Below are 19,522 nucleotides of genomic sequence, written 5' to 3' on the forward strand. Positions count from 1 at the left end.
GCCATGTTTCCCTGTGTGTTACTCACAGTTGACTCCCTTGGCCTGAGAGCTGTAGTCTACTAATTTTAGAATAAGGCTGAGAATCCAATCAGAGCATTTTCTACGTCTCATTATAAGAAAATCAAAACATGTCCACGCATGTCATTTTACATTGCAATGAGCCATGACTTACAGCAACCCTTAATGCTTGTGTTTCTGTAATGGCTTATGTTCTGCACTGTAGAATTAGGGTCCAGGAGCCACACTGTTTTTTTTTTGCAGTGTTTCGTGTGCATTGTTCACTAATCCATGTGTATGCCATATGATTCATTCTGACTGAGAATGGATAATCGATAATCTAGATATAGATTTAGAATTAGAATTCAGGAGATGATCTGTGAGAGACCTTCAAAGTCTTCAGAAACAATGAATGTTGAAGGTCGTACCACTGTGTCCTCCCGTCACCACTTGCACTTTTGGCTCAGTTTACATAAGGCTATGTCTCTATATTTTTAATCAATTGTAAAGTATATTAATCCCTTAATCCTTTGTCTTTTGTTAACATGCATCCAGAGAAATGGCAGAATGCTTCAGCTTGCTAAATCTCCGTTGACATGTAGGTAGTATAGTCACTCTCACGTCAGTCTGGTACTCACTCTTGCATGTCTCCTCCGCAGAGACCTGAACCGGTCGGATTCGGACTCCTCGCTGTGCATCTCCCAGACGGGCGAGCAGCTGCGCATGTCCGCCTCGTACGGAGGCTCCAAGGGCTTCATGGCCAAGCCCACCTCCCTCATGCAGCACGGTGGGCCGGGACGCGTGGACGAGATGGGGCCCCTGCACACCACCACCACCACCACCACCACCCCCAGCAGCGGGAGCTACCACACGCCCAACGGGGGTAACCGCGTGCCCGACGGCTCCCAAGACGGCATGACCCCCGACAGCCCCATCCTCATGAAGAAGATCTACGGCATCGAGAAGTCGGCTAGCCTGGGCGAGATCAACAGCAGCCAGGCCCAGGTGCTTTCCATGTCCGAGTCCTCGCGCTCCCTGAGTCCGAACTCCACCGACCCGGACACGCCCTCCCCCACAGGGCAGGCAGGGATGGCGGGGGTGCCCCGAAAGGTCGACAGCCGCATTCCCCAGCTCTCCTCCAAGAAGAGCCCCCTGGAGGACGACAGCGGATCTACAGGCGAAGACACTGACTCGGTCGCCAGCCGCAAGAAACACACCTTCAAGATCTTCAAGAAACAGAAGAAGTAAAATATATAGATATATATATTGAAAAAACACAAAAAAGCTGAAAAATATTATTATTACAATAATGGTTTTAAAAAAGAACAGAGAACTCTGGACTGCTTTATAGCTGTCAAGGCTAATTTGTTTTCATTTTTGTTTTGTTTGTTCTTTATTTTTTTGATGTTGATGGTAAAAGATTTTATTTTCTGTTCTCAAAGCAAATGTCCAAAATATATGTATTCAGATTTTTGTTGTTGTTTTTTGAATTTCTGGTTACAAGCGATGGCACAAGCAGTTGCCTTTTGAACGATTTTGTAAGGTACATAGATATGTTTTTCCTAGGAACTTTGGGAGCAACCAGCAAAGTCATTGATGTCATTGCGTTGCTTTTTTTCTCTGTGGGTCAAAGAAACAGTCCGCCATTTTTGAGATATTACACCTCGCCTGGAGTTAAACAATATTCTCCTATCTCTTCTTCCAGCCTTTCTCTAATTCTGGATATAATACTTCTTGGCATGTGTCACTGAATGCAATGGAAACAGTTGCTACCATTCAGTTTTGGGACCATCCAGTTCAATGATACTGGCTGAAAAGTGACGTCACCATACTCAGAGAATGGCTGGAAGAAAAAGAGAAAGGTGAAACTCAGGGAGGTGTAAAATGAGCACATTTCTAAAAATGGTAAACTGTAATGACAAAGAGTCTGTCCTCTTTTGGGGTTTGGGGTTTATGTGATGATGCACAGCACTATTTATTCTGCAGGAAACGGTGCCAGTCTTGTAGGGGAAAACACACTCGTCCTCCTCTCAGACAAAACTCTTTTGATTTCATGAGCTTTTTTGCATGTCTTTAGCATTGTTTTGTTGGAAAAAAAAGATATTGAATGTTCTTAGGTGTTTGCTTGACACACGTCGCTCACGACACAAACAAACAGACACAAGCTATATTTCCGTTGTTCTCTCTGTCTTCTCTCTGCTCCTCTGCTACCTTTTACACACACACACACACACACACACACACACACACACACACACACACACACACACACACACACACACACACACACACACACACACACACACACACACACACACACACACACACACACACACACACACACACACGGCTATAGATTAAGAACACAATTCCACGCTACCCCCTGTGTTCCTTGGTCAGAAGGTGGAAAAGGGCTGAGCTATATATATTTAATATATTATATAGTAATATATGTGTATATAGATATATGATAACCTTCCTAAATAACTTCTGCTGATGCTAAATTTGTTGTAACCGTCCATGTTTACCAATATCTGGAGGCAAAAAAATAAAGCATAAAAAGCTGATAAGGCCTTAGGGGATTCTAAGAAGACATTTTTAAACCAGTTCATTATTTTCCACTTTGTTTAACTGTGGAGACCAAATCACTCAGACAAAAAAAAGGTATCGAACCCACTTATATTATGCAGAGCTCCAAAAAAAAGAATGTATTTTTAAAAGATGTTTGGCAGACTATTCCTTGTCTTCCCCATAGACATGTATCTGTATATGATGTCTATGGTGTGCTCCTTGTTTTGTTTTCTGTTTATCCACACCTAGTTGACTCCCAGGGCCACGCTCTGACTTTGGATGCATGCAGGTTACGTCAGCATGCACAAAAGTAGAGTCCTCCGGCCAGTAGTGTATAGACACTGTATTGAGTAAGTTATTTAAGTCAAATTATATCTGCGTATTTCCTTGTAGGTCCAAGTCATAACCACTGGTCATACCTGGGAAGAGCTTGCTTATACAGTATCATAGTGCGTTGGGATTGGTTGGGTGTTTTTCCTTTTGTTTTTAAATTGTATCACAAATTGTCCTGAGAATATGTGGATGGAATGTATCAATCCAGTTCTGAAGTGCCAAACCAAAGACGTAGTTTAGAAATGTGCTGTTTTTGTTTATAATATCAATTGGTAATATCCGATTTTGGATCAGTGTCAGACCTTTGGTACAAAAAGACTTTTTGGAAAAGATTTTCAATCTTATCAAATTTCACAATTGTTTTTCATCTGACATTTTTTTACAGAATTTTTATATTTCCTATGGCAGTTAAAGGTGTGCTCCTCATCCGGTATGTCTTCCAGGTACCATGAGCCACCCCATCTCCCCCCTTGCTCATACAGTACTCCGGTCCGCTGGTGCTCAGCTAACTCAAGCACACTATTACACAACTCCTCCAAACGATGTTTACATAGCAACAGCTGGTAACTCTCTAAAAGGGCCTACAAGAGTATCGTCTCCTTCTACTGGTTGCCACTATGCATTTGTCTGAAGGGTATTTTGAATTTCCTCTCTTCCCCCGTAATGTTCTCAATTGGCTGTTTTTGCAGAGGTGTCAAGAGTGCCTTGAATTAAGGAAAATCATGAAATGAATCAACGTTAAATGTTCTTGATTGTTGTTAAAATAAAAAAAACTTTTTAACGAATTTCAAATCTGTTAAGCTCCCAAAATTCCTGAGAAAGTTTCTCAGCACTGCACAGTCAGGGCTCTTCTGGGCTCTCTTCCGTTTGTCACGGTCCTTCTCCCTTCTCCCTCCTCCTCCCTTCTCCTCTTCTCCTCCCTCCTCCTCCCTTCTCCCTCCTTCTCCCTTCTCCCTTCTCCTCTTCTCCTCCCTCCCCTTAGTGTGGAGTATAAGCGGTGGTATGGATGTACTTTGAGAGCGTGTCGTCAGAGTGTAAAAAAACCCAACGTTTATTCCATCTAGCAAAATTATAACAACCGTGTGGTGTAGGTCATCTCTGAAGCGTCATTCGTACAGTACCTCTCTTGCACGAAAAATGCTATAAATGGATCTTTGCTCAGTGTGTTTGTGTGAATGTGTGTGTGTGTGGTTTGCGTGAAAAAGACTGTAAGAATGTATGTGTGTGTCTGTGTGTATGTACAGTATGTATGAGTGGTGATCTTTATCTGTTACCCGAAAAAAAATGCACTGCAAATCTGTTGATGCATGTTTTAAAACCTGTTGCAACACTCGTGCTGGGTCCAGGGAGCGACTACTATGTGAGCAGTTATTTATCTACTTCCTCCCTCTGAGCTTCTTCTATTTGTGATTGTGCATTTGTACGGGGGGGAATTGAAGAGTTTTGCATCTTCTGTGACTCCAAGTATTTGGAATTTTATGGCACTCCTGCATGAAAGCAATAAACTGTTTTAAAAGAAATCTGCATCTTTTTTCATTGCTGTTCACTACACATGTTTAGTTATTTTAGTTTACCGGTAGTTTAGTTTAGTTTAGTTTAGTTAGGGGCCAAGCAGCGAAGCTGGCGAAGGCCCCTAGTGTTTTAGTTCCCTCATTGACTCCAGTCAAAATTCTTCTCCCTCTGCAAGTCTATGGCAGCCCATAGAACCGTACATAGGAAAGTTGTGAAAATTGGCACACATATTCGAGGCAGCATCAACATTACCCGCAGCGATTTATAGGTCCCCAGCCCCAACGCTCTAGCGCCACCAGCAGGTCAAAGTTGCAGGTACATTTCTGCTTGTAACTTTTGAAACGCTGGTCCAATTTTCAAAAATTTGGTATCCCTGGAATCCTTGGCCCAGGACAAATCCGAGAACTAGCGATAATATTGTACCCTGCGTGTATAGTTTTCCCGCAATTTTGAATTTTGTAAAATTCAATAAAAATGCTATTTTTCCCGCACTTTTTGATCAATTCGCCCGAAACTTGGTACATAGTATCTCTGGACTGAGCTACACATGGGGTCTCAAGGAATATTGGATATCTTTTATCGTTTAGCCGTGACAGCCAATCAAAATTGTCGTAAAAGTGGCAAAACAGGAAGTGAGGTCATATCTCAGTAACCGTTTGTCGAGTTAGGCTAGGATTCTTTACACACACAGAAGTCCATCCCATGACCCACCACAAAAAAAAAATCAAATCCCCAGCTCAAACTCTGTAGCGCCACCAGCAGGTCAAAATTTTAGTTACATTTTTGCCTGTATCTTTTTAACCGTACTCCCAATTTTCAAAATATTGGTACACAGCTCATCTTCACACTATGTTGCACCCAGGTATGGATTTTCGTAACGATTGAAAACACTATCAGCTCACAGCAGCCATTCAAAATTGTGGAAAGAATGGAGGGATTTTTCTCATCTCTCTGTCCCCTTTGCCAACGGCACCTGCGCACGTTCACTGACACCATTCTCAGCAGGGGGTCTCTGGACACACAAGAGACGAGAGCTTAGGTGTGTGCGTAGTTCTGCTATTGCTCTAGTGTCAACCAAAGCCCCACTGCCCCAGCCCCTGCACATACCCCCCCCCCCCCCCCCCCACACACACACACAGAGGGAGAGGGAGAGGGAGAGGGAGAGGGAGAGGGAGAGAGAGGGAAGGAGGGAGGGAGGGAGGGAGGGAGGGAGGAGGGAGGGAGGGAGGGAGAGAGAGAGAGAGAGAGAGAGAGAGAGAGAGAGAGAGAGAGAGAGAGACACCATTGTTCTTCTCTCGGTTCTCTGTCTCTCACACCACTCACCACACTCCACACACACACACACACACACACACACACACACACACACACACACACACACACACACACACACACACACACACACACACACACGTTACTTCTATGTACACCAATTCCTCAGACCAGTCTCTCAAAAGACTGGCCAACATTACATTGCAGCCTATAGGATTCTTATGTTTAGGATTTCAAAGACCATATCTATTTTCAGTAGGCTCCTGATTCTTTTCCATAATATTGTATGTCATATAAACAATTTTACTAAATAGAATGATCACAGAGGATTATAATTGCTGTCCAAAAAGCAAGCCTCTCAAGTATAGAAATTACTTGCTGATATTTTATAGACTAATTTGAGAGGGAATGGAAATGTGTTACTCAATATAAATCAAGGGCAGCACAGGCCCTGCCGTGGCCAACCGGTAGGGCACTCGTCTATCATGCGGCTGACCCGGGTTTGATTCCCAGCCCAGGTCCTTTGCCGACCCTCCACGTCTCTCTTCCCATTTTCCCCTCCAAGGAATGCACCCCAACATTGGCGAGATTTGGGCCAAAGGGGGAGCTACAGTTCCTTCTGTTGCCGTGGCAACTTTGCCAAGTTTACTGCTTGGCCCCGCATTGCTGCTTGCAGCTATATTTAAGTTTAGTTTACTTGGCTTAGTTGAAACAGGTACAGTGCACAAGAATCATCGGTTACTAGAGTAAGAATGAAAAAACACATCAAGAAACGTAATCACTCATGTACTTGAAACTTTGTATATCTCTTGGTGAGTGCCAACAACAGATTGGCAGGTTTATTTAGCACACTGTGACATAGAATACAAACACATAGTGCTCATAGAATTGCACTGGTAGTAGTGGGTGATATATACTGCAATATCAGCAGCAGAATAGCTAGTTGCCGTAGAATTAGAAGTAGAAATTGTCAGGGCGGGATTATCCATAAGGGCCAGAGGCACAGTGTCCAGGGGCACCACCATGTTTGACCACACGTATTGTTTATAGATGGGTCACTAGTGAGATATAGTGCCCTGGGGCACCACATTGGCTTAATACGGCCCTGGAAGTGGTACAAGAAGTGTACAAGACAGTGAAGTAGCTGCAGTAAAAATAGTTTTAGTAGGACCCCTAGTGACAGGGTTGCTGACAGCTTTGGCTGGGCCTAGAATAAAGCCCTCCGAAAAGGCCCTCCACCTAATACATTCAATGTAATGAGGGCCCAATTATGCCCCCCCCATCTCCTTGGGCCCAGGACAGCTGACCCCTTTGACCCCCTTGTCGGCTTCCCTACCTAGTGATATTGGCAAAGGTACACTAGTGGTATTACTGGTAGTAGTCAAAGGTTTCATTCTAATACTCATGGTGGCTGCATTTCAGTTTGGCCTAAAGGGAGATAACAGCATTTGTAACCATAATATCGGCGCCTTCCCCTTCCCCCATGACTTTGCATAATATTGACGTGTTGTAGAGACAGCATTGGTCTGTGACTGAGCACTAGAAGCAAGTGAGTAATACATTAGTTCAAGTTACTGGCCTGGTCTCGCTCTCGCTCTCGCTCTCTCTCTCTCTCTCTCTCTCTCTCTCTCTCTCTCTCGCTCTCTCTCTCTCTCTCTCTCTCTCTCTCTCTCTCTCTCTCTCTCTCTCTCTCTCTCTCTTCCTCTCTTTGCCTTTGGTGTGTATCAACAGGTGGAGTTCCTGCTGCTGTTTGCTTATTATGACTGAACAATGCAGGATCTCATTCCAGCAGGATCTTATTCCGGAGACAAACTTGCCAAAGCAACACACTGGAGAGTTCTACAGAGGGGTGCTTTTATCTGGAAAATTCAACAGCCAACATGGTTTCAGACATGGACATGCAATAGAGTAGTTCAAGGAAAAGGTATGGTGTTGTACACCACCACAGAAAGATGAAGGAGATCAAATGGAGCTTAAAATGGATGGTTCATCACATTGTATGTGTAAGTAAGCCTTACCTACCTTTTGTTTGATAATTAACATTTTGGGGCAACCCAAATTAAAATGGCACAGATGTTAATCCTATTGTTTTGTGGTCGTTCATAGACCTGCAGGACTTAAATTAACTTTAAAAATGATTTTGATTCAACTCAGCTCACTCTCAGTGTATGCCTGGGTGAAACCTACACGACGGACAGCGTGAGGTTTCTAACCCAGTTAGAGGACGTAGAGTGGAGCAGCAGCAGTTGCTCTGTACGCGTTCTCTACTCCTGCTCTGAGCCATCAGTGGTGCACCTGGATGCCCTCGTGACCTTTGACACCGGTGACACGTCCATTGTCTTCAGCCAGAGCTGGGGCTGTCGTCCAGGTAGGGCTGCACAAATATGGACAAAATGACAATTATTTTTGATCAGTATTGTAACCATGTTACATGTCATGGTTATCCTATTCATTATGTTGTGGAAAAAAATCACATCACAAACTATAACTACTGAATAATGGAACATGAAATTGAAAAATAATAACTGCAGAACCAGAATGTGTGATTGTTATTACTGATGCATTTTATCATGTGAAAGATCAATGTTGTCCAACTGCAGTGGCAGGAAGGTTCACTACTTGAGTAGATTTGTATCTGACCCCACACTGTATGCAATAAAAAAGCAGTGATTTTCGTTTAATTTAATTACGATTCAAAATCATTGTTATGATTATAATTTGATCAATTGTCCTGCCTTACATCCAGGCTCCGTTAAGATCCGCAGGGTGACTTTGACCCTGCCTGACTGGCTTGTGCACCAAGCGGACTGGAAGATCCAGCCCTCCAAGTGGGTCCTAAGTGGCATGGTGCGTGCTTGGGTCAGCTGGAGAGGAGATGGGGATGGGGATGGGGATGGAGGTGGGGATGGGGATGGAGGTGGGGATGAGGGTGGGGATGGTGGATACATGTCTGCTGCAGCCCATACGATGGCACTACTGAGTGTTAAGGAGCCCTTCAGTCGGCCCTTCAAGGAGCACCAGGTGTGTCTGAGCTGGGGCATGGAGATGGTGTGGCAGGCACAAAAAGACAAAATACCACAATGTGAACATGAACAAGGTGGGTGACCGCACACAAAAGACACTTGTGGACCTATAAGAACAATACCTTAGGAAGAACAGACTGTGCATTGCTGACTGCAAGACATTGTTAACTTGCTAGCTTAAGTCTGTCTATCATGACTTCTGACTTCAAAGTTTTTTCACTCTGCTGTAGGGTTTGTTTGCCCACACACCTACAGTTAGTGCTGGTGATGTTGATTCATGTGCTTGCCTGGCAATGTGTTGAAATGTTGCAGTATTAGGAGCCGTTTTTCTACTGTCGTAGTCAAGGCCACTGACAGCATTGGCTGGCCCCAGGACAAAGTTATCAGAAAGGGCCCCCCACCCAATACGTGTCGGCTTCCCTGATACCAGTTATGATAACATTACAGTATATCTACAAATGTAGATTGCATCCATTGTACACATTCATAAAAGGCATCGTTATAACACATTTCCTCAGTGGTTATGTTCATACTAGGAGGAGGCTTATACTGTATTTTAACTGTATGTCTTAATTCCCATCCTTGACTAATGCACCATGCAGAGGTGGCTGTTCTCTTGTCGTCGCTGTATGCCTCTACTGGGGAGAGCTTTGGCATCATCAGGGCCATTCAGCCCTTCACAGACGACGCTCTGGAGAGTGTCAGGCTCAAAGCTATTGCTCATCCTTGGTAAGTAAGGTCAGGCAACGCCTCATGTTATGTATGCAGTCTCATAGAGTAAATCTTAGTTGAAATCACTGATTTTTTAAACTGGTGGTTCTTAACCTTTTTTGAACAAATGCCCCCTTGACCTCATCATAAGCCTGCCAACGTGCCCTTGGCCTCAAAAGCCTGCCAACGCCTCCTTAGTATTAAAAAAAGAATAGACTATTGTCCGCCATTCCCAACTGAGTCCCTCCCTCATCTGTCTCCTTCTCAACATCCGCCAAGGACTCCCTAACGCCTCCTGAGGTGGCTGTAGAGGTTCCCGTTGAGAAACACTTTTTGTCATGTGGTCCTGATACTATTATGAATATGGAATTTACTTTCAAGAATCTGCTTAATCTGCTTTCTAGAGCAGTTATTTGAAATCCTGACGAGCATCATTTTTCAGTCCAGTGTCCTCATTTGCAAAATACTGCTGTTTTGTGACATAGGCCTTTAAATGTTGTCATTAACTAGAGTGCTATGCTTTTGCTTGTTTCCCTGTTAAAGGTGTGCTTTTTCAATATGGATGTACCTGCTCCAGCCATGTCACCAACAGTTGTGTGCGGTGTTGCACCATATAGACTCACAGAAGAAGTATGCTTCTCCTGCCATTTTCCTGAGGAGCTCAGGTACTTTCTAAGATCAACAACTTTCTAACATCACAGCATATCATCCACAGAGAAGCATAAAAATGGTGTTCGTTTGAAGTAAAGCAGACTGTTTTTTGACAGTTAAAGCCTAGGGCTTGTTCGTGATGGCGCAGGCGGCAAGAATCTGCACAGCACATATATCTGAATACATTGCAACCAGAATGCATTGAAATGGCAAAGTGTGCATGTGCACTGCGCAGTTTGCTGTCTCCTGCGCCATCGGGAATGGGGAGGCCATAATGTTTATATATCCCATGACTCTGAAGGAAAGGAAATGTTTGGCACTGGTTTGTCATACAATAAAAATGGATCATGTTGACTACACTTGTGCCCAAAAACAAATTGTGACCTTTGACCTTGATATTTTACATTGACCTGATACTGCCCAGGAGTTGACAGGGGGTTGGAGTTGGAGTCGGTTGTCTATCATTGTCCATTTTGTATGAACAGGAATTGTAGTTTTTGCATAATGTTATAGACAGACAGACAGACAGAGTCAAGTACAGAAAACAATTCCCCTTCCTCTCTCTAAAAAGTGCACTTACTTTAACAAAATGCTCATGGGAGCTGAATTTGCCTATTTTAGTGGGACAAACTGTGACAGAAATGACTTTTGACAATCAGATTACTTTCGCTAATTTTCTTTTGCCAATGAGGACATAACTATATCCAAGCTTGCTAAAAATTCACAGCACAGAACTGTTGTCTGACTTGCATCTCTGTGCTACTTCCAAAGCTGTCATCATTACTACAACTGTTCTCTCCAGGTGACCTCCATATCCAGATGCATGGGGAAGAAGGGGTGTCCTCAGCCTTCCTCTCCCAGTTCGAAGTGCCCCTCAGGCAGTGGTGCCATCTCAACATGGAGCTCGATGGCTGGATGGTGAGTTAGAGTGAGAGAACTAGCATAGCAACCTAGACCTAACCCTGCCGGCAGAATGGGTTTTTTTTTTGACTGGTGCTGGGTTGGTCTAGCCTCGCACCATAGTGGATGACTGTAGCAGGGCCATGAAACTAGCTTGGGTCTGTCCTGTAATTATAAAGCCCTGTCTAGTTTTGAATCTGTGTAGCGAGCCATTGGGATGGGCATTGCACGGTGACTTTACCTATAGTGTGAGTCCAGACTATACATTTCATGTTTTGATCTGGTTTGCCATGGGAGAGCAGCATCATGAGAGGACTTACCATACGGTAAATGACTATTGATTTCCAGCTGACTTGATTATTGATCTTTTAGAGAGTTTTTTTTACAAATTAAATCAACATTTATTTATCACAACTATACGGTTGACTCAAACTGCTTTCATACACACTTACGTTACGGTACACATTCTACAGAGGTGCTATTGAGAGCATCCTGACCAGCAGCGTCTCTGTCTGGCACGGCAGCTGCCTAGCTGCAGACAAAAAGGCGCTACAGAGGGTGGTGAGGAAAACTGCACATGTGTGAGTGTGTATTGTCTGTGTGTATAATGTGAATGAATATGTCAGAGAAAGAATTGTAAATTAATGTATGAGTAGGTTAGTTCTTCCTTTCTACAACCGGGAGTAAAGTTTGCGGGGTTTCCCTCTTCTTTTCATGAATGGACACCATAGTCACCCAAATCTTTGACCTTGACTGAGTGACAATAACAGCAATGTCTTATCTGTAGGTCAGTGTAACCATGATGTGTACAGACGGACAGCGCCGTGTTGTACACAGCACTGAACACGTGTAAGTAGTTTTATCACATTGTGGCCGAATGTTTTGCATTTTGAATCAGAGGAAGGTCATTCAAATGAAATGGTCTTCTACTCTCTGTATGTTCATTTCCAGATTCCAGGTGGCCTTTCGACTAGACGACACAGATGGCTACTTTGTGATTGGTGGAGGAGAGTTTACCAAAGGCTTTGAAGGATACTATGGACCAGTCATTTATTATAGAAACAAGAAAATTCCTGAAAATAAGGTATGGTAACTATGCACGACATATGGTCTTCAGGCGCAGATACACATTTTTTAAGGAATTATAATGTTTGCAATTAGAATTCATCAAATATTTAACACTTGGCTGATATGTGGGGTTTTTTTAAACAGAGGTGTGAACTTTCTTATTAGCGTGATGAGTTACTTCTAGAAATTCTTTAATTTCATTATTGTGTGCTTAATTATGAATATTGGTGGTTTAAAGTTTAAAACATGATCTCATACCACGTTGGTCTTCTTTTTCTTTAACAGAACTCTGAACTAAACATGCCACGTCACATAAAACTCATGGAAGAATGGCAGCAGTCTTGCTTTGACTTTGAAACAGAATTGAAGACCAAACTGGCTGGATATGCCCAAAGAGCTGAAGGAAGTGTAAAGTCAGGTAATACCTCAGTTGTACAACAGGTGGCAGAAGAGGGGAGGGATTGTAAACACATCTACCCATATCATGCTGTCTCTCACTGTGCTGCTAGTAATGCTTTGTAACCATTCCTTTTTTGTTTTGTTTAGATCTCTGTGTGAATGCCTACAGCCATTGGAGATTCACAGACAGGGCCCGTCAAGTGACAGCACTTTGGTGTGAGGAATGGGAAGCACCTAGTTCACCCCAGAGGCGTCGAGCAATTCTTATAGCTGAAAAATTGGCCAACAAACATGGTAAAACTATTGATGAATATGAGTTCTATAACTCTTGCTATTGGTGAATTGATTGTTCCAGAGCTGTAACAAATATAAAATGCCTTTATTGTGTTAAAACAATACTTTTTTCTTCCTGACATATGTACATACTTTAGCATTTATTAAACCTTTTTAAAGGAGTACTCAACAATTTTGCATAAATAAATGAGCCCTTTGCCGGTGGTAAACCTGTAAATACTTCTATATCACTCACTCACTCACTCACTCACTCACTCACTCACTCACTCACTCACTCACTCACTCACTCACTCACTCACTCACTCACTCACTCACTCACTCACTCACTCACTCACTCACTCACTCACTCACTCACTCACTCACTCACTCACTCACTCACTCACTCACTCACACTTTTGACCCAGGGACAAATTTGCCTTACACATTATTTGTCTTCTGTACAAGTTCTTCTCATATCATGGTTAACAACTACCGGTATGTCTTGCTACTCAGGCTCATTTGTTAGTCCAGCCAGCGTTGGAAGGGCGCTGTGCTCCGTGTCGCTCCATAAGCTGTCCCATGCAGAGGATGTAGGTGTCATCAAGAGGGTCCTGCCTCTCCTCCTGCAGGCCAGTTGCCTTGGAGACCAGAGGGCCCTCTTCCTCTCCTCAGTCCTCTACAGCAGTGGAATAGGACTACAGGCAAACCCCCAAAGGGTGCGCAATAACAAGCTGATGCTTCTCTTTTACCCTCCCGATTTTAGGTTTCTGTACAGTATGTTATGCCTTTTTAACCTTTCTTGTTTTTTTCACTATTTGTTTATTTTATTTATGTGCTTTAAGTCTAAGCTGGTCTTGAATTGTGTGATGGCATTTGAACATACCATAGCAACCCTCAGTTGAAGTAGCAGTAATCTTCAAATAAGGTACATCATAATAGTAGTCCTACAGGCCATGCTAACGATTATTTCTCTTCATGCAACCATAATCATCACACCCTTAGCTTGTGACCCGACCTTTACAGAATGAATGCCCTTTGGCACATTTACTACCTCATCCATCCTTTCCAAAGTATTTCTTTTTTCCATTGCTGGATCATGGCTAAGCTGTCTTGTCCTGTGCTGTCCTGTTCGTCCTGTCACCTCCGCAGGCATGGCTGCTGGCGCTGCTGGCTGCACAGCAGGACTGGCGGTTGGCGCTGCTCCGTCTCGGGCACCTGCACTATGTCGGCGATGAGAACATGGCGCCCGACCCTGACCTGTCTTATGCCTACTACAACAACATCGCCAAACAAACATCTGCTGATCGCCAAAACCTCACCTCGCAGCAGGTAGCCTCAGCCAACTGAACTGTCTTTGAACCGGGTGGATGAAGCTACTGAACTGACTTTGAACTTTTTTTGTTTTTTTTTTGTTGTGAATATTGCCTCCACCGAGGAAGATATGTCTTTTTTTGCAAGGATTTGCAAGGCCATTGGCTTGGTAGAGGTCTGTGCTGTACAACTACTTTTGTTTGTTACTAAGACACTGAACTACCGTAGGGGGTTGTTAAGTAAATTCACAGTTATGAATAAGTTCATTATTTGCGTTTGTGTAACCTCTATTTTGACCTCTATTTTACTCTATCTTATCCATTTGTTGATAGACTTTTGTAGAATCCATATATTTGAACAACGAGGAAGCACTGAAAGTCCAGACTAATGAGAACCATGACCTTTTCCACTGGCTGAAACTCCAAGCGCGCAATGGGGAAGCGGCTGCAGAGGTATAAAAAAATCATTGTTTTGTTTTTCTTCTTTTTTTGGTAGGATATCTGCATAGCAACATGTTATATTTTGTACCTACTATGTACAGTACTCTGGACATCAGGGCCATACACTGGACATCAGCATTGGCCGGGCCCGGGAACAGTTATATGAAAGGGCCGGCCCCCACCCAATACAAACAGTACAGTAACATGTAATAGGAACCCAATGCTGGGCCCCCTCTGTCTCTGGGCCCGGGACAACTGACCACTTTGTCCCACCCTGTCGGCTTCTGTGCTGGACACACACAATAAATACTACCTAACTAAAATCCCATGCATGTTCTTGTGTAGCAAAATGAAGTGCAAGCCTGTCTACAGAGTTTCTGTATTTCCTATAATACACTTAGCTGTATTTTTATCTCTTTGACAGCAAGCAATTGGTCGTATGCTGTTCTGGGGTCAGCGGGGAGTGTCTACAGACATCCAGACAGCTGTCAAGCACTACCAAAGAGGAGCCATCCGGCTGGAGGATCCAGTTTCCATGTACGACTATGGCATAGTCCTGCTCACGGTCAGATATTCCCTTCTGAGAGAAAGAAATAATATTAAATAAATAAGAATGAAAAAAAGTTGTGTTCATGCTCACCTTTGCAAGAAATGAATACATGTAACTGCTTCAACATTTGATTCCCAAGTTTGCAAGAAAATCAAAACATATACATTAACTGACTACTTGTTTTTCCTATAGGGTCAGGGTGTTGAACAAGACATCCCAAAGGCTCTGATTTACCTGAAGAAAGCTATAGAGCGGGTAAGTAGCTATCTGACCATTACATAAAAAATAAGTTTGAAAAAATATCTACATATGTGTAATGATCTTAACCCAGTAAGACACAACCCCTGTTACAAATAAGCTGTTGCCAAAATGGAAATGACCAAGTTGTATTACTAAAGGCCCTGTTTACTCTTATAATGGTGTATTACTATGGTAGTAAAGGTTTTTCCTTGGCTATTTCAGTGTTCCCCTGGTGGAACAGTGCGCAATAAGGGCTACCGTACATGCAAATAATATCTCACCATGTGCACAGGTAACATACCTCTGTATTGCATAACTTGTCTTTCCATCCTCAGGGTTACACCCCAGCGATGAACGCTCTGGCCTGGTACCATGAGAAGCATGAGCAGGATTACGGGCGTGCCGTGGAGCTGTGGGAGCAGGCTGATGCGCAGGGTAACTCAGACGCAGCCCTGAACCTGGGGGTCATGCACTCACAGGGCCTTTATCCTGGCAAACCAGCGGACCAGGCAAGTCTAGTTGTAGCAGTGATGCATTACTAAAACCACTCGGTGTGATGTCATACTAGTGTAGTACTGTATTATCAAAGTTTAAAGGGTCATTTTATTTTCAAAGAATAGTAAATCGTTCCCCTGGCAGAATGGTGTGTACTATAAGGCTTCGTGAGCTATGCTCTTAAATGTGACAGTACTTTTCCTCACTTGCGAAAGAGACTAAACACACGGTCAGTGAGACTGTCCTGATATTGACTATATTGATAAATCACCAATAAAACCACCTATTTTCAGGACAGTAGTTTCAGCAAGTTGAGTATAGTGCATTGTGGCATTTCCGGTGAATTGCTATGGAGAACAATTCACTTCATGGGGGCGATGAGGTGCAACATGCTGAGCCCATTCTGCTGAAAGATTCTCCAGATTTGTACAAATCTGACATAAATTTAAGATAATTAACTGTTTTTTCCACAATTACCTGTAGTTTTTTGTGTAAATGTGTTGTTTGTTTGTGTATTTTACTCTAGCTCATGGCATATCACTACTATCTGAGGTCGGCACAGAGAGGTCATGTGGACGGGGCCATTGCGGTGGCCGAGATGTGGAATCGAGGCCTTCCCAACCAGATGAGGAGACTGCCTGAACAGGCCGTGCTGTACGTACTGCATGTTAGGACCACTGACATAGTGTACTTTCAAATTAGCATCCACCTCCAGCCTTACAGTGGTAAAGAGATTTTGTAATTATAACTTTGGTAAATTAATTTATGGCTTCCCTGCCATTGATTGGCTGGCAAATATATCTCACGATTCCTTCACCAATAGCTGAAAAAAACACTCATTGTACACTCATGTGTCAACATCCAAAACTAGTGCAAAGTTGGCCTACTAGTTAATTAATGCTATACTATGTCCTGCCCATTTTGTTTCAGATGGGCAAAATGGGCATCCGAACAGAACGGCTACCTCGGCACAGTCTTGAGAAAAGGCCTTGATGCCTATTTCAAAGGAAACTGGTAACTGCTACATTTATACTTACACTTATGTACACAGTGTTATCACATTGTGTGCTCTGCTCACTGCTCAAGCTGTGAACTCTCTGTATTGGGGTCATCTTATGCAAACAGCATGCGATTAACATCTTCTGGTCATATTCTGTGGGTCATGTCCTCCTCCCACATCCTCTTCTAATTTACTTGCCTCTCCTCGACGTTATCTCACTGTTGAAGCGCGGCGCAATAATTTATTTCCAGACGACGTTATAAAACCCTTTAATCCATGCAACTTTATTTCAGTAAGCTCACTTCCATTGATTAACTACACGCTGGATTAAAAGCCGTTCCGACCTTTAATATACTTTCTGTCTAGAATGAAACACTGTCCTTTTTGTGGTATATCGGATGTAATGAGGACCTGGTGTGATGTACAGTGGGATAAATCTGACTAACACTCCCCCATCTCGAAGGTTGATGGCCTACATATATTACCTGATGGCGGCGGAGTCTGGCTTTGCCACGGCTCAGTTTAATGTGGCTTACCTGTGCGAACGCAACCCCGTGAGTCCATTACATTTATGTTCTGTCAATGGCAGCAATGTACGTACGTAGATGTGTTGCCTCCCTTTTTACATTTCCACAATGTGGTATTGAAATTTTAATTAGAACATTACCAGAGATTTATACTTGTGTATGGATTAAGTGTGACATGAATAAGAAATCTTGAGTGAAATGTGCTAATGTATTGAGTGTTTTTCTCTACACAGGGAAGCTTCATGGCACAGGCCTTTGAGAAACAGTGCATGCTCAGATACTACAATCTCAGCATCCAGAGCCAGGACCCAGATCCTTACGGTAACACAGAATCAAAATCTTACACTGTTAGAGCATAGTTAAAACACTTAATGAGCAAGGCACCTTGTTAAGTAGACTTCAGTACTAGAGACTATAAATGACCACCAGACTGACTATAATATATTATAGGTAAATGCATGTGAGGGGGGAATTTTAAGCGTCAAACATTTAATTTTGGTTGATCCAAAAAACAGCTGGCTTTACGTAAATGTTTTGAGAATACATCAAAGCTATGTGAGAACGTCTTTCCAGGCATTGGTTCTGGTGTGATGTCATTGGTGATGTGATTTGTTTTTCAGCTTTGATAAAAATGGGAGACTTCCTCTCAGGTGGCAATGTAACTGATAGGACAGATGTGGCCAAAGCTGCAGAGCTGTACAAGCTGGCCACGTTCCTCGGTGAACCCCAGGTCAGTCTCTTGGCTTATTAAAAGGCAGTCACATCACATTTTTCACAAGTTACATTGGCCCATCAGCAGTGAAATGTACTCACTGTACCTTTACAAACTGATGCGTTCTTGTTGACCATTTGCATTCCTTTTATGCAAACTGACTTAAATCTCATTGATGCTAAATGAAAGTAAATCTATATCTCAATCAAATCTATGACACACCACCACTCTCCAAACATCATTGCTTTCTTGTCGACCATTTGAATTACTTTTTTAACACCCCTAGGTAGTGAATGTACTATAAATCTGAATGTGTGATTCAATGTACGGTACCGTAATACCACCATAATATCTCTCTCCACCAGGGATGGTTCAGTCTGGGCCTTCTTGTCCAGCAGGGGGCGACATTGCCATTGTCTTTGGTGGTGGAGATGAACTTACTGCAGCCATTCCTGACAAGCAAACAAGACCTTCTCACAACACTCTACCAGAGGTACGAGTACACTTCAGTTTCACCTTTCTCCTAAACAGAATTATTATTCATCATTGCCTATAGAAACCTTGTGCTTCTGTCTGTGAATTTCACTGTGATGTCTACAGTATGTAGTTGCAGAAAAGGTCAATCAAAATGCTTTCCCCATCCCTCTGTTGAACAGATGCATCGCTTCAAATGCCACAGATGCATACCTGCCCTGCAGTCTAGCTCTCTTCAATGTATATCTGCACACATTTTGGGAAAACAACATCGCAATCAAGGTATTGTATGTTAACATTTCCTGACAAGTCGGGGTATTTCTACATTTTGTATTGAATGATTTTCCAAGTACATCTGACTTTAAACATGGTTGTGTGTATGAATCCTTTTTTCAGATGTCAAGCATTGCAGCATTGACTGTTCTTGTCACCACAGCGCTGGCCTTTGTAATAGCCAAGCTCTTCAGAACTCACACTACAGGAAGTGATCAGGTCACATGACCCCGGAGAAGGCATCACACGGTGGACACATCACTCGGTTTACTCCCATCATAACAAGGATTCACAACACGCACACGCACACGCACACGCACACGCACACCCACACGCACGCATATGCACACGCACACGCACACGCACACACACACACACACACACACACACACACACACACACACACACACACACACACACACATTGTAATGGGGACCCGATTCGGATCCCCTCTCTCCCCCTCTGAACAGGGGATAACTGACCCCTGTCACTCTCCCTGGATTCACTTGTAATGCAACACAAGACATTAAATTATTATTTTGTTCCTAATGTGTGTCTTTTCTTTTGTGTGTTTGGCAAAGGTTTGCCTTTTAAGCCCCAAAGTGGTTACTGCTAATTCAAAGTAAGGGAAAAGGTTATTGAGAGGGGAATCGTGTGAGTTGCTCCTCCAAACTTAAGTACTGACACAGCAGCTCAAGTAAAGTAGGCCAAGCTCAGAAAAAGGGTAGGGCAGATATTTGCCTCTGGTAGACTATTAATCCAATGCCTTGGCTCAGGAAGCTGTTTTCAA

General features: G+C 43.2%; 2 protein-coding genes across 5 annotated transcripts in view; both read left to right on the forward strand.

The window, feature by feature from the left end:
• Window positions 1-4,421, forward strand: part of stim1a (stromal interaction molecule 1a) — a 71,425-nt gene extending 67,004 nt beyond the window's left edge. For all 4 annotated transcript variants that reach the window (XM_063205081.1, XM_063205082.1, XM_063205083.1 and 1 more), the window contains one exon: window positions 657-4,421. In XM_063205081.1, coding sequence (XP_063061151.1) covers window positions 657-1,245 — 589 coding nt within the window. In that variant the 3' untranslated portion in view covers window positions 1,246-4,421. The remainder of the gene's footprint in view (window positions 1-656) is intronic.
• si:dkey-24p1.6 (protein sel-1 homolog 3) lies at window positions 3,303-19,249 on the forward strand. The gene is made up of 24 exons (XM_063205981.1): window positions 3,303-3,344; window positions 7,840-8,053; window positions 8,432-8,782; window positions 9,311-9,437; window positions 9,963-10,084; window positions 10,873-10,988; window positions 11,758-11,819; window positions 11,922-12,054; window positions 12,324-12,456; window positions 12,585-12,731; window positions 13,224-13,426; window positions 13,860-14,039; window positions 14,354-14,473; window positions 14,886-15,026; window positions 15,204-15,266; window positions 15,587-15,760; window positions 16,273-16,400; window positions 16,677-16,760; window positions 17,210-17,300; window positions 17,507-17,594; window positions 17,894-18,003; window positions 18,351-18,478; window positions 18,642-18,741; window positions 18,856-19,249. Exons 1-24 carry the CDS (start codon window positions 3,303-3,305, stop codon window positions 18,958-18,960), a joined length of 3,162 nt encoding a protein of 1,053 aa, XP_063062051.1. The 3' UTR covers window positions 18,961-19,249.
• The last annotated feature ends 273 nt before the right edge of the window (window positions 19,250-19,522 follow it).

Source organism: Engraulis encrasicolus, chromosome 8, assembly GCF_034702125.1.
Source record: "Engraulis encrasicolus isolate BLACKSEA-1 chromosome 8, IST_EnEncr_1.0, whole genome shotgun sequence".
NCBI classification, from domain to species: Eukaryota; Metazoa; Chordata; class Actinopteri; order Clupeiformes; family Engraulidae; genus Engraulis; species Engraulis encrasicolus.

Bases quoted from the DNA above. Each gene is read 5' to 3' on its own strand.
- si:dkey-24p1.6 (XM_063205981.1), top strand. From the start codon at position 3,303: ATGGCAGTTAAAGGTGTGCTCCTCATCCGGTATGTCTTCCAG. The intron at 12,055-12,323 runs GTATGGTAACTA...TTTCTTTAACAG, and splicing joins AGAAAATTCCTGAAAATAAG to AACTCTGAACTAAACATGCC. The intron at 18,742-18,855 runs GTATTGTATGTT...TCCTTTTTTCAG, and splicing joins AAAACAACATCGCAATCAAG to ATGTCAAGCATTGCAGCATT.